General features: G+C 37.8%; 1 protein-coding gene across 9 annotated transcripts in view; it reads left to right on the top strand.

Annotated features, from left to right (window-relative positions):
* The window catches only part of SUCO (SUN domain containing ossification factor), an 82,723-nt gene extending 66,533 nt beyond the window's left edge, over positions 1–16,190 (top strand). For 6 of the 9 annotated variants that reach the window (XM_073356311.1, XM_073356310.1, XM_073356309.1 and 3 more), the window contains 7 exons: positions 888–2,078; positions 3,304–3,391; positions 5,137–5,241; positions 9,068–9,222; positions 9,925–10,016; positions 13,577–13,632; positions 14,179–16,190. In XM_073356311.1, the coding sequence (XP_073212412.1) occupies positions 888–2,078; positions 3,304–3,391; positions 5,137–5,241; positions 9,068–9,222; positions 9,925–10,016; positions 13,577–13,632; positions 14,179–14,625 (2,134 nt within the window). In that variant the 3' untranslated portion in view covers positions 14,626–16,190. Of the gene's footprint in view, positions 1–887; positions 2,079–3,303; positions 3,392–5,136; positions 5,242–7,038; positions 7,089–8,469; positions 8,623–9,067; positions 9,223–9,924; positions 10,017–13,576; positions 13,633–14,178 lie in introns of those variants that run through there. The other 3 variants (XM_073356316.1, XM_073356313.1, XM_073356315.1) reach the window with 3 other exon arrangements.
* The last annotated feature ends 286 nt before the right edge of the window (positions 16,191–16,476 follow it).

The raw sequence follows: 16,476 nt of genomic DNA, 5'->3' as shown, positions 1-16,476 counted from the left end.
CACACAATGGACAATATTCTTAGGCAATATAAAATTTCTAAAAATTCAACCCAGAGAGAGTAGGCAACACATTGGACTAATTCATTTTCTTTTTTTCTGGGCCCTGGGTTCATCATATCTTAACTTGTCACAAGTGAATTGCACTTCATAAATCTGTATCGTGTTGGCTATTGTTGCAAATAAACTTGTCTATTTTGGAGGCTAGGAAGGCCATTGTTGAGGGTTTTTGGTTTTGAATGTTAAGGAATTTAACACTTCCTTAGCATATTGACACTACAGATCAGACCACAGGCAACTTATTCTTTCTCCATTAATTACAACAATCTGGAATTGAGTTCTGCTTTGGAACCAAGCCTGGAATTCTTCTCCTCCTCTTTCTTCACAGGCCTTAGTCAAGTTTCTTGGGATCTGATTTCTGCTCTGCCTTTATTGTTGCAGGGTACCGCTACTCAGTCCCATGTAGAACTGGCTCTAAAAGGGAAGACTAGGTTCTATAGGTTCTGTGTAATTGATACTCTCTTCTATAGGTCTCTGGGTTTGAGGAACCAACCTAGAAAATATGTATCCTGATACATGAAAATAAATTTAGCGATCTCCAAATTGACATTTGTCCATAGTACAAAACCACAAAGCACAGTTGTCAATTTTTGTTCAAGAGAAACCTATGTCTGGGATAGTCAGGGATATTAAACCAAGTAGGATTGAGATGTATTGCTGAGTTAAATGAGTGATTTACTTAATTGGAATGGCTCCTGCTTACATTATTTCTGACATTTATTAACTGATATTAGTCTTTCCTGAGCATCACTTTCATGCATTCATTTTTTACAACTACCACCATATCCTACAAAGGTATATGCTGTGTTTATTTTAACTTCTGTTTGTAGGCTTGTAACTACAGAGATGCCACAAATAGATAAGGAACAACTAGTCAAGGAACAATTAGTCCTGGAATTAACGAAGGAGAGCCCCATTGTTCAGCTAGTTCAAGAGTATGAAGAGGAGGCAAGTCAATCAACAGTGACCCTGCTGCCTAGTGATGAACAAGAGGAAGAAACATCAACATGGTTTGAATCTGAGACAGAAATCTATTGCTATGAGCTGGTGACGGTTTGTTGTATTTCTAGCTTTTCAGAATATCTATATAAGTGGTGTTCAGCTGCAGAAGCTGTTCATCGGCAACGTAGCAAAACTTCTGAGAGCAAGCAAGGGGATTACTCTGTTACCATTCAGCATTCACAGCCAGTTCCAACAGAATCTTTACATGTTTCAATAGATGAACCTCTGCCTGAGAAACTAGACAGTGAAATTACAGGGAGAGCACCTGGATCTACTGTTGCAAGTGACTTAAGCAGTGTACTCCATGAGTATATCACTAACCAGACTATAGATTCTATTGAATTGGAACCCAGTCATCCTCAGACTGTCTCTCAATCTCTCCCTTTAGAAGTTACTTCTGAAATTAAGCCATTATCTACAATGGAGGTCTCCTTGGAGCCTACAAAACGTGAGGCAGCACAGTTAACTTCCCAGATAATTCCCCAAGAGGATGCTGTTGAGATGCATACTGAAACAGAAAAGAAAGCTGAGAGCTCTTGTTCTGAGAAACAGTCTGTGGTCTCTGAAACAAACGTTGTCAGTGAATTCAAGGAGATCAGCACAAGAGAGACCGATTCTGTCCAAATCCTCTCAAAACCTACAGAGACTGTACCACAGCCTGAATACACAATAGCTACAGTAGGCAATGATGATGGGGAAGCAAAAGTGAGTGCTTCAGAAATGCAGAAGCAAGTATTGTCTCCTGTTGTAGAATCTTCTGCATCAACAGAAATAAAATATGATGAGCAAACAACTGAAGAAGCTTTTCTAGCTATTCCCGTTTCTGGTGGACAGCAGAGAATGGCTACAGACTTCTATGCTGAATTGCAGAATTCCACAGATCTAGGTTATACTAATGGAAATCTTGTTCATGGATCTAATCAAAAGGAGTCTGTGTTTATGAGACTTAATAATCGTATTAAAGCCCTGGAAGTAAACATGTCTCTCAGCAGCCGCTATCTAGAAGAACTTAGTCAAAGGTAAGACTCCTAATAAATTATGAAAATCTACCTTTATCATGTCTTAAAATGTGTTTAACATGACACAGCCAATGATTAGAAAAATCTGTAGGCAACGTGTATTTGAGTAACCGATCAGCAGTGTAAAGCTTTTTTTCAGACAATTGAGAAATAACTGACCATTAGTAGAAGCTGCCAAAAGTTTAGATTTCTGTATCTGAATCTTTCCCTATGTATTTCAGGTTGCCACTGAATTTTATATTCTACTGCAGAATACACAGTGCTCCATTTTTAAGGAGTTTATGTATTGCCTCGGGATGTGCGCTAATCCTTCTGCAAGCCTTCCAGTATAGGATCTGATTCTGCTGTCTCTTAAGTCACTTGCAGAAGCATCCAGGCCTATAGTAATTTCCCTTACTAAGTGCGACAATCTATGGTAATCTATGGTGGCATGTAGTCCTTTTTTGGTTAATACAGTAATGTCAAACTCCTGTGTTTGTGTTTTTAAAAAGAGAAGGATAGGGAGGGGAAACACAACCTGCAGATTATAATGAAGTTAGTATAACTATTCAATAGTTATTTCTGATGCATGCATGGGAGTAAAGGTTGGTTAATCTTCTCGTCATACACTAATTACAGAATCGTTCCTTAATAAAGGCTATAGTTGTAAATGTTTGCATTTCTCCTATTTGCTGCTGCCTCAACACTGAAAGCTTTTTGCAGTGCATTCACCCTAATGTAGCTCCCATAACCATGCTTATCGACTCCAATCTTCTGGTTAGTGCTATTTAATGCTGCTTCCTGTGACTCACTATTAATCAGCACCAACAGTAAGTAGCAGAAACACCTTCCCACTCCAAACATTTCTGGCATACAACCCATTGCTAACTCTTTTAATATTAAAATAAATTCATATCTACTAAGGTCAAAAGGGACAATTATGATCATCTAGTCCGACCCCCTGCACAATGCAGGCCACAGAATCTCACCCACCCATTAAATAGGCTTTAATTTGGCTCCTAAACAGTGTTAAAAGTTATCTGAGAATTAAACGAGTAAAGACAGGAAAACAGCAGAGTTGTTCCAGAGGGTGGGAAACTTCAAAGGAGAGAGGTTTTCCCCCTAAAACTGGTTAGATTGTGGGAAGGGGAAGAGAGGAAGTTAGTACTAGATGAATGGAGGAAGGTGCTGTGGTGACAATCTGTGTAATTGTAGTCTTTAATATGGAACCCAATTCATTTTATAGGTACCGAAAGCAAATGGAAGAAATGCAGAAGGCTTTCAATAAGACTATAGTCAAACTTCAGAACACTTCAAGAATAGCAGAAGAGCAGGTACAAATTGCTTCTGTTTAGAAGTAGGTGACGGTATATCTTAATCAAGAGATTCTCAAGAATGTGTAAAAGCTTACAAGGACAATGTCAGTATTTTAAAACTTTTTGTTTAGTGACTGTATTGAGCACAAATCTTTAGGAATAGTCCATGTTTTGTTACTCTGAAACAGTTATGTAAAAGCTGCATATTTGATAAGGATTGCTTTTCTATTTAATGTCCTCCTGTTCTCCATTTTGTAATTAATTAAATTTTAGGTGATTTTCCTTTTCTGTAAATGAATGGGAAGCTGACTCTTTTCCCTTCTATCTTAATTTCTTAAATTTACTTTTCGAGAAAAACAAATAACTGGTATAAGTAATCTGAAGGCGATGGATACAATTTTCCAGAAGGGCTTCCAAGTCCCATTTTCAAAAATCGTTTAAGCACTTCTGCTTCTAAATCACATAAGCATTTTTGAAAATTTTACCTTCTGTTTATACAGATCCATACCTGATCACTTGCTTCTTTTGAACTCTTATTTTCAACCTTTATAAATGTAGGTCACCCTACTTTGAAAATGAATGAATTGACAGCTGCTGTGAGAGAGGTTTGCGGGGCTGGGAACCACCTGTAGATAGTTATGCTTGCATAAGAGTTTCCATTCCAACTCCCTGCTTTCAGTAATTTAAAGCTTCTGAAACTTATTTGAGCTGAAATCTTACAGGCTGTCTTGGTCCAAAAGTGAAATTTCTGTTTAGAAAGTGTAAGCAAAAGTTTTGTTTGCTACACTGGTGCCTTCAGAAAGCACAATACTTTTTTTCATCCACCTTCCTTGTGTATACTGGGAAGTCCTATGGAGCAGCCACTTTAGACAAGGCTTTGCCTCAGACTTGTGGTGTTTTTGTTTTTTGGGTTTTTTTAAACATATGTTGTACCTTCCTTAATGTATTTAGAGGGTGAAGATTGAAACTGCTTGAGCATGCTTTAAATTAATTCAGTAATCTCCCTCCCCCAAATGTACTAAAGTAGTTTGCAGAGCAATTGGCAATGCAAGGTAATAGAAGCAATTCCAGACTTTAAATGCAAGGTTTTTTAAACATCCTGTTTCCACTAGGTCCTGAAGCATTTTAAGTGTCATCTCATCAAAATATAGTTCTTGACAAGTGACTTATCAGGGATAGGATATTTATATTGCTATGGTAACTGTTGAAATTCAGGGGAAAAACTGTTCTAAACAACATATCACAAGTATTATTGCATTCAGACTTTCACTGGAAGTCTTTCAACTACTGCTTTTTGAACACAACATAAATCCCATTTAATGAACTTACCATAAGATACATTGGTTTCATTTTTGTTATGCTCTTTACAGAATGGAATAGTTAGAAATCATCATAGTGGGATGTATTGGTATTGTATTACAAAAGATTATTGGATGTAGTTAGGGCTCTTAGAACTGCTAAAGATTTTCAATAAAGCTTTTCATGCAGAAATCTGACACAGCTAAAATGTTGCTTTTACTCTGTTTCAGGTGCTGTGTAGAGAATAGCTTTCTGTATTATAGAATAAGATCTCCTAACTACTGTAAATGTTTTCTGTGTCTTTAGTCAGCATGTAAATGAATTTTTCATAAGCCTTTAGCTATGTAGTGTCTGTTGCTTTCGTGGATAAGATGGAATTATAATTTGATAAATAGTATGGTACGTGTTAGCAGAATCCCACATACTGAACTAAGTGGGGGTAAACCAACTTTTTTTAAACCCAGGATCAGCGGCAAACAGAAGCCATCCAACTGCTACAAGCACAGTTGACCAACATGACACAGCTGGTTTCCAATCTGTCAACAACTGTGGCTGAACTAAAACATGAGGTAATTAGAACTCAACAGTATGGCATGAGAGACTTGTATGAAATGTTTCTTGGATTGTTGGTGGCTGAGTCTTGCTGGGGTAAAACTTAATCTGCAAGGAGATGCAGGTAGCATTGCTTTCAACCCCCTTTGGCAGCCAGCCAAGTATTTAGTCATCAGTGAGAGTTTTCTTGGCTACAGCAGGACTGCTAATAAAAATAGCTGCTGAAATATGGGGACAAGGGGCTGCAGGAGTATAGAATGTAGTAATGGGTAGAAAATTAAAGGCTCTAGTCAGGTTGACCTAATACCTGGAGTTCATGCCTTAATGGTGAGGGCTTTTGGTCAAGTGAGGTGGAAAAGCAGCAGCAGCTCACTCTCTGATGCATGGTGCCTCCAATGAAACTAAAATGAGACTAGGCAGCTAATTAAATATTTGTCTATATGAATACCAACTGATTCAGAGCGAAAACAAAAGCAATTAAAAGCCGTTTAATAAAAATGACATAACTAAACTTAAAACCAACACTATCTATTCATTTTTGGTTATTGAGTATCAAGTCATTGATTTGCAGGATCAAAAGAATGAAAGGGACTTTCAGAAGTATGCGTGGTATTTCTTAAATCTGCATAGAGAAAAGTGGAAAAATGTTAGTTTACCTTTTCATCATAGTGCTGCTAAGGATAAACAAAAGACTAATGTTTCAGCTTCGTGGTAAATGAACAAGAAGATAGAAGAAATAACCATTTACTGTTGTTCTCCAATCTTTGCCAAGAATTCAGGATTGTTAATTATCCTGTGGATTCCCATAAATTATAGTGTAGCAGAATTACTGAGCCACATATAAAGTTTCTGTAATGGACCAAGGCATATGCGGTCTGGCCTAATTGTCACAGCTGGGCTGAGGTCTGGATGGTAGTCTCCGGACAGGAGCTGGAGGAATCGTAAGAGCCAGGTTCCATAAGCAAGGGTCAGGATCAGGCTGGGATCAAAGGCCAGAGATCAGAGGCAGTGCCATGTTAGCATAAAGAGGCATGAATCAGGATCAGAGTCAGGCTGGAGTCAAAGATTGGAGATCAGAGATCAAGCAGTGTCAGGATATTGCAGCAGGCTGAAGTCTGTGTTGCCCAGATAACTTCCAGGATCAACCCCTAGGGTTAAATAGGGGCAGATCAGAGGGCCACAGGGTTCTGTCACTGTGGATGGCTTGGGCTGCACTTCATGGCCTCCCAGTGGTACTGTGGGACTACAACTCGTTGCACGCTCCACAGATGCGGGTTCTAGTCCTGGAGTACTTATAGTGGCTTCTCTAGCAACTGGTATGCTTTACTAAACAATTAAGGCTGTGAGACACGACATGCAGCATAAAGACACAGTCGGATATGAAGCAGACCAACAATGTGTAAAGATGATGTGGAGTTTTATTTGCCTAACTAAGCTAAATGAAAATTCTCTAATATTCAGAAGTACTAAAGGAACATAATTCTAAATACTAACATGCTATTTCTCGATCAATGAATATGGCTTTGTAGTTACTGCTAAAGAAAAATAAATTAAACAGTACAGAATGGTGTACCTTATAGTAAATACATCTTGTGATCTTGAGTTGGAATTGTTGCATTATTGTGTGAAATGTGTACATAGTCCACTGTGGAAATAATTTAAAAAAAAGAAAACTTAGAAAAAAATTACAAATTCACTTAAAAAGTAAGTAGCTCACATAAAGTGCAAGAGTGGAATTTTGTTTCTCCTGCAATAATTGATGAAACTCAAGCACCTAAACCTTGCATGAGGAAAAGGTTGGTCTTTTGTTTCAGGTGCTGGACTGGAACTTGAGAGATCTGGGTTTAATCTCCAGGCTTCCTGTGTATGACCTTGGTTAGATCGTGTCATCTGTTCTTCAATTCTCCATCTGTAAAATGGGAATGTTTTCTCCCACTTGTTTGTCTTGTGTATTTAGTTAGTAAAACAGTCTGTGCCTTGAGTTTACAGTGTGTATGCACAGTGCCTAGGACAATCTCAGTCAAGGTCACTTTGATATAATAGTAAACAGTAAAGCAGGGAATGCAACTCCTTTCACTGTTTAGGTGTTGGGGTGTCCTAATTTATCAGTTGTTAACAGGTCCAAAAATACATGCTTTTTGAAGGAAAAAGTTGAAATTCCATGGAACACCCCTCAAAAATATTTAATATTGGCAGTCTTCAAGGGCCATATTGCCACAGCTGTGGTCAGCAGAGGCACTTGAGCAGGATCCCTGTTAAAGAGTGGGAAAGGTGGGCAGGGCATTCTGTGAAGGCTTCAAGATACTGGAACTTGCTTCCATCCCCAGGGTCCAAAATAGCTTGAGATTGGTGAATTTCTGAACATGCTGCCAAAGACATCTTTTAAGGTGTTTGGAAAGGGTTGGGAGTATTTCCAACAACAATAAAGGAATAGAAAGGAGTTTCTGTAAGTGGCTGGCTGGCAGCGTTCCTGTTAAAATGATTACTTTAATGCTTCTGAGGTTTTATTGTATCAGGGCATCTAGAGCCTTGGACAGGCATCTTTTATATTTTAAATGCATACTGCTTTTTTCTGATTAGCTGACGACATTTGGCCTTATGTTGTTGTACATTCACTTGGTTGGGAATTGTGAAATAGCTTGTTGTGCTTTTTAATATAATATGAACGGCTTAGCACAAAACTCTAAAAACCTTTTTAAAAATATACATGGAAAGTGTAGCTAGAGCTCCCCCCCACCCCCCCAAAAAAAGCTGGAATAATTCCCCTTTGAAAGTTACTTTGATTGTAAAGTAATGCCCTTGGATTTCAGTTTTTTGCTACAATAATAGCAAGCTTAATAAAGTTTGTCAGCCAGTGATCTTCAGAATCAAGCACTCTTTATAATGTATATACATAAAAAAAAAAATCCTCCCACGTAGATGAGGCGTGGTAAGGGACGTGTCCCTTCAAAGTAGATGAGTGACCTTTTAAGAGATCAGCTTTATATAAAATAAGATTATCCAGGTTCCATGGAGTAGAACAGTTTTTCTTCAGAGAAGATAGTTTCTTATTAAAAATGTTCTTACATGTGTATCTGAAACCTAAATTAAGATATTTTTATATGCTCTTCATGGGAGAAACTATAACTCCATCTGTTTAGAAATCACCTAACTTACTGTGAGTTCCAGCACAATTTGAAAAATAAGCATTTGTTTAACAGAAATGTACTCATTTTCTATACTAATGAGAAGTCATTGTAATCCAGGCAGTGTACTCGCATACCTCTTCAAAGTTGTAATGAAATTCAGAAGCACATAAGAGCAGCCATACTGGGTCAGACCAAAGATCTATCTAGCCCAGTATTCTGTCTTCCGACAGTGGCAAATGCCAGGTGCCCCAGAGGGAATGAACAGAACAGGTATTTATCAAGCGATCCATCCCCTGTTGCCCATTCCCAGCTTCTGGCAAACCCTAACCCTAAGGCCATGTATGACTGTGAATGTGTTTGAACATTTCTTTAATGCAGCTGAACTTTTATCTGATCTTAATGCTGTAAAACGTCCCTAGAAAATGCTGGGTATACTGGCTTTAATAGCTGTCAAACTTCACTGGCAGATACACTTACAGCATATTAAATGCTGGGACTTGACCTGTTAGCTATGTAGCAGACTACTTAACTTTGAGAAATGGATATTATAAAGTGAAACAGTGAAAAATCCCTAGAGTTGATTTGAAAACTGATCTATTCATTAAAGTTTACATGAAGCTGAACATGTTCGGCTTCAGCTGCTAGCTCCATTGTATTTAAACTCCTCTTATTTAGTCTTCGGATTTTTTATTTGTAAAATCCAATTATTTTTCAGGTGTCTGACCGACAAAGCTATCTTGTGATTTCTTTGGTTCTCTGTGTCATCCTGGGTTTGATGCTTTGTATGCAGCGTTGCAGAAATACATCTCAATTCAATGAAGATTACCTCTCAAAAATCCCCAAAAGTAATCACTACCCAAGCCCCAAAAGGTAATATATCTGACATTTTAATCAGTTCTTACAACTTTATATTTACAATTTTTATCTAGCATTTGATAGTTGCTCGCTTATTCTGTTTCCATCCAGTTGAATTGTTCGTCAATTTTAATTATACCAGTCTGTGCTTTTCTGTAAGTTCAGAAGTTTGGGTTCTGATGAGCAAAAGACATACCTTTTAACATCTAGACTTCTATAGAAGAATAGTTCCTGTGAAGGAGTTTGGAGAAAGTAGTGCCTTTTATTTGCAAAAGGGTCTAACATCACTAATGTAGGAATGGGATCAGATCCTGGATGTGAAGAGAGACCACTGCATCTCACTCTCCAGTAACTTCCTTTGGCCATCAGGAGGAGCACCACTAGCAAGGTCCAGAGCAATTTTGAGAAACCTTGCCATGGGGAAGGCTTGCTGTAGTGTGAAGGTGTAACGCTGACAGAGCCCGGTCGTCTGTGGGTGGGATCGAACCTGGGACCTCTGGAGCTAAATGCATGAGCTAAAAGTCACATGGCCCTTGGATAAGGCTGTAGAGCTGACTCGTTGATCTCTCTCTCGTCTCAGTGCCATGAGATGGGGCAAAGCACCACACCCAGGAGGTGTGTGGGTTACAAAACTATAAAGAGTGGTAATGGGGGAAGAGAGTATCTCCCAAGAGTACTCTGGGAAATGGAACTTTATTGTGTTTTTTGTCATTACAGATGTTTTTCCTCCTATGATGATATGAATCTAAAAAGAAGAACTTCTTTTCCACTTGTCAGGTCCCAGTCTTTTCAGCTAACTAGCAAAGAAGGTATGTTTTATGTACGGCTAATTCTTCCTAGTGGTGGTTGTAAAGTCTGTATCATATGAGTTATGTATTGTAGATGTATGATCATGTAGTTTGTAAACCAATTTCAAAAAAGGTAATCCAGAAGCACTCTACTTGTAGGCTACTGAAGTCTATAACTGTGTACATTGGGAAATAGTGAATTGAAGTAGTTCAGTGGGTAATGTGTGTTCTGTTTTAGAGACTATAAAAAAAAATGTATAAGTTCTGAGTTCAGCGCAAAAAATCAAAATCGTTTAGGGTTACTACAGTGGAATTAACAAAAGCTTTCATGGGGTGGGGGAATCCTAGAACATTTTACAAACTTAAACAGAATGCCAACTATACATGGTCAGCCACATCAAGAGTAAGAGCACTTTATTTTAATATTTTAAAAGCAAACAGTAATGCTAAACTATTTAGGAAAGAAGAGGAGAATAGCAAACCATTGAAACTGCAGGGAAACTTTAGGTGGGCAAGATATAATAAAGCTGGAATTTGGTTAAGACACAGGGTCTAACACTCTTACAGAAATACTTTGGTATCAATAAAGATAAATAGGCAGGACTTTGGTTTTAATTTCTCCTCCACCATTGTACATTTGGGGCATTAGTTCAAAACTGACTGAGCGCATGCACCACTTGAAGCCCGTAGCACAGTAATCACTTGGCCTGACCTTGTTTAGCTAGAAATTGGAGGTCAGAGTGCTATGTGATACTACTGCACCATATGCTCACTTTAATATAAGACTCCTCAGCAAGCCAAAAAATTTTAACTCCTTAATCTTGGACCTTTTTAAAAGAAATACAAGGAATGCTGCATGCTTTACTTAAAAAAAAAAAAAAAAAAAAAAAAAAAGAGAGAGAGAGAAACCTTTTTGGCATGAGTTACACAGCTGAATTTGGAGTTTCAGAGGTAGACAAGCCTATTCTTTAAGGAAGTCATGAAAAATTTTTTTTCTGTAAACCCTGAAATATAATACTTAAGTTTTTGCTGCTCTAGATTAACACTGAGTTGGATTTCCATTTTTTGGGTAGCGAGTGGATACTCTGATACCAGACTAGATTTAAAAAAAAATTCTCATTTGTCTTGTTTGTTTTTCTATGTCAGCATAGATGTTGGCCAGCAACTATATTTCCAGTCTTTTTTTTTATCCCCCATTTTAGTCCACATGAACCTATGTGGAAACTACTTCCTGCTTCAGGAACAGAGTTTCAGAAGAGAAAAGAGTAAATCAGGAGAGTCCAGTTGGCGATCACCAAGCCTTGAGAACAATCAAGTGGGGGTAGAAATCAGTCATTGTTGGGCTGAATTCTTACTCTAAATTAAATGGAGAGCACTTTTATATTTGGGAGTCTTAAGAAACTGGGTTCATTTTAGAATAGTTTTGTCAACTTTGAATAAACGAATTGCGGTTCAAAGAATATTGCCAAATATTTTTCAATGAAATGAGGGCACAGAATATGTAAACTGAACTCCTATATAAAACTTGTGTATAATTATAGACTTAACTTGAATTTGAGTATTGTTATACCTGGTAGAAGCTTAATTTTTTTCTCAAAGTTCAAGATTTTCTGAAATGTGAGCCTAAATTTAAGCTCCTAAACAAGTGAGCGCACAGCAGCTCCCATTCAATCCATACGTCATCAGAAATGTGCACTTACAGTACCCCGTGCTCTGCAGAGAAGAATGTGTGTTTGTTAAATCAGGCATCTGGTTGAGTTTATATAAACTGGGGGATACTAAATTCAAAAAAGTAATGTTCTGAGAGATTGCTGTAGATTGATGTTAAAATAATCTCTGGTGTTTCTAGCAAACTTGAACTCCCTTTATCCATGGCTATGCTAGCTAGACTTTTAGTCTGTTATACATTAATATATACATAAAAAAGTATTTTTTAATTCTTTTGGAGGTCCTTGATGACACTAACTATACATTTACAACCCCCTCCATTACTCCCAACCCGCAATGGCCAAGCAAAAATATTGTAAACATGTTTTATTTGATACGTTCAACAATATAATACTAAATACCAAGAAGACTGCCATAGTTAGATTTACACTTCATATCTTGTAAATTTGGGGTCACTGTCTTTAAGGGGTTAACATCATCTGCACCTAGCTGTGGAATCTGCTGGTAAGTTGTGCTATTTTTGGAGGATCGCTTCCCCAGACCATGTATCTTCACTCTAGCACTTCTAAAGTCGGGGGAATTGGCCCAGAACTAAGCCATATTTTGCTAAGAGGAACTCTGAAAGGAAAAATCTGAGTCTGATAGAATGTTGACCTTAACTTTAATTTACACTTGTCAGTATCCACAAGTCTCTATGCACTGGTATGTTTACAGTTTGTGTGTGTGAGAGATCTGAAAAAAATTAATCCAATATGAAATTTAGCATTCTATAATACGTTCATTTGTAACAACCCTAAAGGAGTTTAGGTTCCAAAAACATTTCCCTCAACATTTTGGGTGACCAGCTTGAGACCATTTAAAAAAGATCATAACTCTCTCTGACGGTGAACACCTGTCTTAAAGTGGCACAAGCTGAGCAATCAAAATATTAAGGCATCCAAATTCACTAGTGACTTTGCCTCTTTCACAGATAAAATCTTTTTTCCAGCTTTCATGTTAAAGGAAAATTGAATCCAATTTCCTCAGGTCAGCACCCAGGTAAAATAAATGAAGTGCTACTCATCGCCAATTAACCAAGAAGTTATGCTTTTTTTTGCCACTTGAGATTTTTTTCTACCTGTGAGCCAAAAGAAACCACGCAAACAAAAGTGAGAGTGAATTTCAAAAGTGTAGTTATGGAGACCAGCTAATGCCCAAATTACTTTCTTTACTAATATCCTCCATGTTTGGTGGGGTAAACCTTTGTGCTTGGAAGCATGATTATGAAAATATTGAAGGCATGGTACGCTGCTGTCGTGTCAGTCTGTTTCTTACAGCCCTAGGTACACATTGTGATGCCTCCAATTATATCCTGCGGTAGACAGGCTTTCTGTGATGTAGCCTTTTCCAAAATATTTCTGCAGAAGAATCTTTAGTTATATGGTCTTTCAGCACAAGCAAGTTTATTTAATCCTGAGCTTGTTAGGATGATGATCAGTGAACTTCTAAGGAGAATTGTACAAGGAGGCCAGAAAAAAGCACTTTTTTATTTAATAAGGTAATACTTAAATCTGCCCCAAATACAGGGTCCTTGAACACTCCCCTCTCTTCCCTCTGAAAATGTATTTTGCAAATGTTGCCTATGGTCTAATCCCTTAAATGAGATCTGCGGTTGCAAAATGATATAACTGGGTAGAAATTAGCTACTCTGGAGATAGAACTTTATACTGAACATTGTGATGAGTTTACTTTCCATGCACATGCATCCTGTTGATATCTAATAGGAGCTTAAGATGTCTGCATGGAAAGCAGACTAATAGTCTTGGGGGGAGGAGGAATGAAATATCCTGTGTAGTTTCATGGTTTTAGAAATTGTCTATGGTTTCAATTACATTTTTATTGTCCTTCCATATGTATCCTTTCTTTTCTTACAGTGGATCCAGATGACTTCTACATTGTAGAACCGCTAAAGTTTTCACCAGAAAAAAAGGTACAGTAGCTTCCTTCCGGTTTCTGCCAGGGGAAAAAGTGTTCTGAAAACATGACCAGTAGATGGTGCTTTTGTCAGTCACTTCTCTACAACCAGTCTTGAAAGAATTAGGTTTTTATCGGTAAATGTCAGTAAATGCTGACTTCACCGTACACACACACACAAGCTGATGATAAACATTTACATCAATGATAAAAATTTACAGATAGGGACAATAAGAAAAATGCTGCCTGAGAACTTTAGTTTGATTTAAAGATATTTACTGTGTGTATTTTGCCATGTGATGTTGATAATTTAACGGTTAAAACTTTTTAACTTTTTGAATTTCTGCATCTACAATCATTAAATAATTCTAACCCCTCCCCACAATTTCCTGCAACTGTGAAAATTTAAATAAAAATTAAAAACTGCTTAAAAATAAACATCAGTGTTATCTATCAGTTACAAGAGTTCTGCCCAGCCTATGTATGACCTACCAGTATTCATACTGGATATTATTTCCTGTTTGCATTGCACAAGCTAAGTGTTTCCTTTTTTCTGCTTTAGAAGAAACGTTGCAAATATAAAAGTGAAAAGATTGAGACAATCAAACCAGCATCAGAGCCTCTGCAGCCATTAGCCAATGGGGAAATAAAAGGAAGGAAACCCTTTACGAACCAGAGAGATTTCTCGAATATTGGAGAGGTATATCACTCCTCATATAAGGGTCCTCCATCTGAAGGAAGCTCCGAAACCTCATCACAATCTGAGGAATCCTATTTTTGTGGCATTTCAGCATGCACAAGTCTGTGCAATGGACAGACACAAAAGACAAAAACGGAGAAGAGGGCTTTAAAACGAAGGCAGTCTAAAGTTCCAGACCAAGGGAAGTTCATAAAAACTCTAATACAGACTAAGACTGGGTCAATGCCAAGCCTACATGACATAATCAAAGGAAACAAGGATATAACAGTGGGAACACTTGGTGTCACAGCTGTTTCTGGACAAATCTAAAACTAGTCGAACTTCTCATACAGGAGAGTTTTTGTTCATCTGAGAACAGTCTGTTGTATCGTGTGGGAGAGTGGTGAGAGAAGAGATGAGCTAACTGGAAAGTATTCAGAAATTATGGTTTCTGCCTTTTTTAAATAGATGGGATTGTGTCAATCTTGGTTATGAGTTTCAGCTTTACAAGGCTGAAGACTTTCTATGTGGACAGCTTGGGGGTGGGAGGGATCATTTTATAAAGCTTTTTTCAAAATTACTGGGGCAAAGATTGTTGAAGCCCAGTTTGTTGGGTGGAATAGGATAAAAGCTTAATCCTCTTCCTTTAGCTTTGTTCCTACTTCTTGCACCTTCCCGTATTTATGTGCCTTTTGTCTATTTATAATGCCACTGGAAGAGGGAGAAAGATAAAATTGTCATTTGATTTCTTTTGTAACTTCTCTCTTTTTTGAGGATGCAACACTACAGTGCTGTAAAAGGACTTGTTGGCGTTCAGCTGGATTCAGTAATGTGGGCTGCATACTGTAGAAATACTAACATGGTAGACTTGTTGATTAGATCTCCATTTTGAAAACTCACTTGGGGAAAATACCTTGTTAGAAGGAATTGTAATGCCATTAATTGCATTTGTAATCAATTTCAGATGTGTATTTTATTTAGATGCGTTCCATTAGTGACCGCTGTGCAGTAACACTCACTGTACGTGACGGGTCTCCTACTGACAAACATGCCTTTGTTTCCCAGACTGACTTTTGGAATTCTCTGTTACGATATTTAACCAAAAAGGATCGATGCTTTATTTTGGTCACTCTGTTTTCTGTTCTAAGAATTTGGAGACTGGGGACTATCTACAAGGAGAAATGTAAGGGTGACTAGGTACAACTGAATATATCACTATCCTAACCAGTGCTGGGTACAAGTTCACATGACAAATGAAAGTGAGTTTGCCAAGCCTTGAAGTCTAACAGCTCAAGTCTATTTAAAAGTGGATATTTCCATAAAGTTTGCTTTTGTATTGGCTAACACATGTGCAGTGTGTGTATGTATGTATGTTTGTTACTTTCATATCTGAGTGTTTTTTATTTTGACCATGAGTGTATATTTGGATAAAATAGAATGTGTGACTGCATAAAACGTTGTGAATGTGTAGCTGAGTGAATGGGACAAAAGGTTATTCCTTTTTGAGAGGTGTTATAGGTTCATGTTGTAAAACTAAGTTAACTTATTGAGCACTTTCAGTGGTACCCTTTTAAAAACAGATCGAATGCCTTTTCTGGGTATTGTATGTAATGTGACTTATTTAAAGCCTTTGTTTTTGCTGCTTTCATGTTAGTTTATAAATACTTTAAGATGATGGACTTTTAGAGTCGGTCTGCACAATTAGTCATTCAGCACACATGGATCTGATTTATAGAACATGTTATCAGAAAGGGCTCCAAACAAGAATGAAGAAAAAATGTTATACTATCTGAGTGCAGCATACAACATTGTGGAACAAGAATATGTAACTACAGAGCTGTAGTGCCATTAGAAACTGTGAATTTCCAAATAAATCTGAACACTTGTCTTATAAATTTAGTGGCATTTTTTTTCTTTTATGAATCACATGTTAATGGGTTGAAGCTCAAACTCATGAAGCAGTGTGGCTTAGTTCATAGGGCACTAGACTGGGCACTAGGCTGGTTCTTCTTTGAGTGCTTGTTCAAGTTGATTCTATTCTAGGTGCATATGCGTCCACGTGCACAGTTTTCGGAGACTTTTGCCTGAGCAGTATCCGTAGGTGCCACACTCATGCGTCGGTATATTACGTGCCGCCGACCCTATGCCCTCTCAGTTCCTTCTTACCGCCCATGATAGGGG

The sequence above is a fragment of the Lepidochelys kempii genome, chromosome 8, assembly GCF_965140265.1.
Source record: "Lepidochelys kempii isolate rLepKem1 chromosome 8, rLepKem1.hap2, whole genome shotgun sequence".
Taxonomy (NCBI): domain Eukaryota; kingdom Metazoa; phylum Chordata; order Testudines; family Cheloniidae; genus Lepidochelys; species Lepidochelys kempii.
The sequence above is the reverse complement of the archived record's forward strand: the minus strand, read 5'-3'. Positions and strand labels throughout refer to the sequence as shown.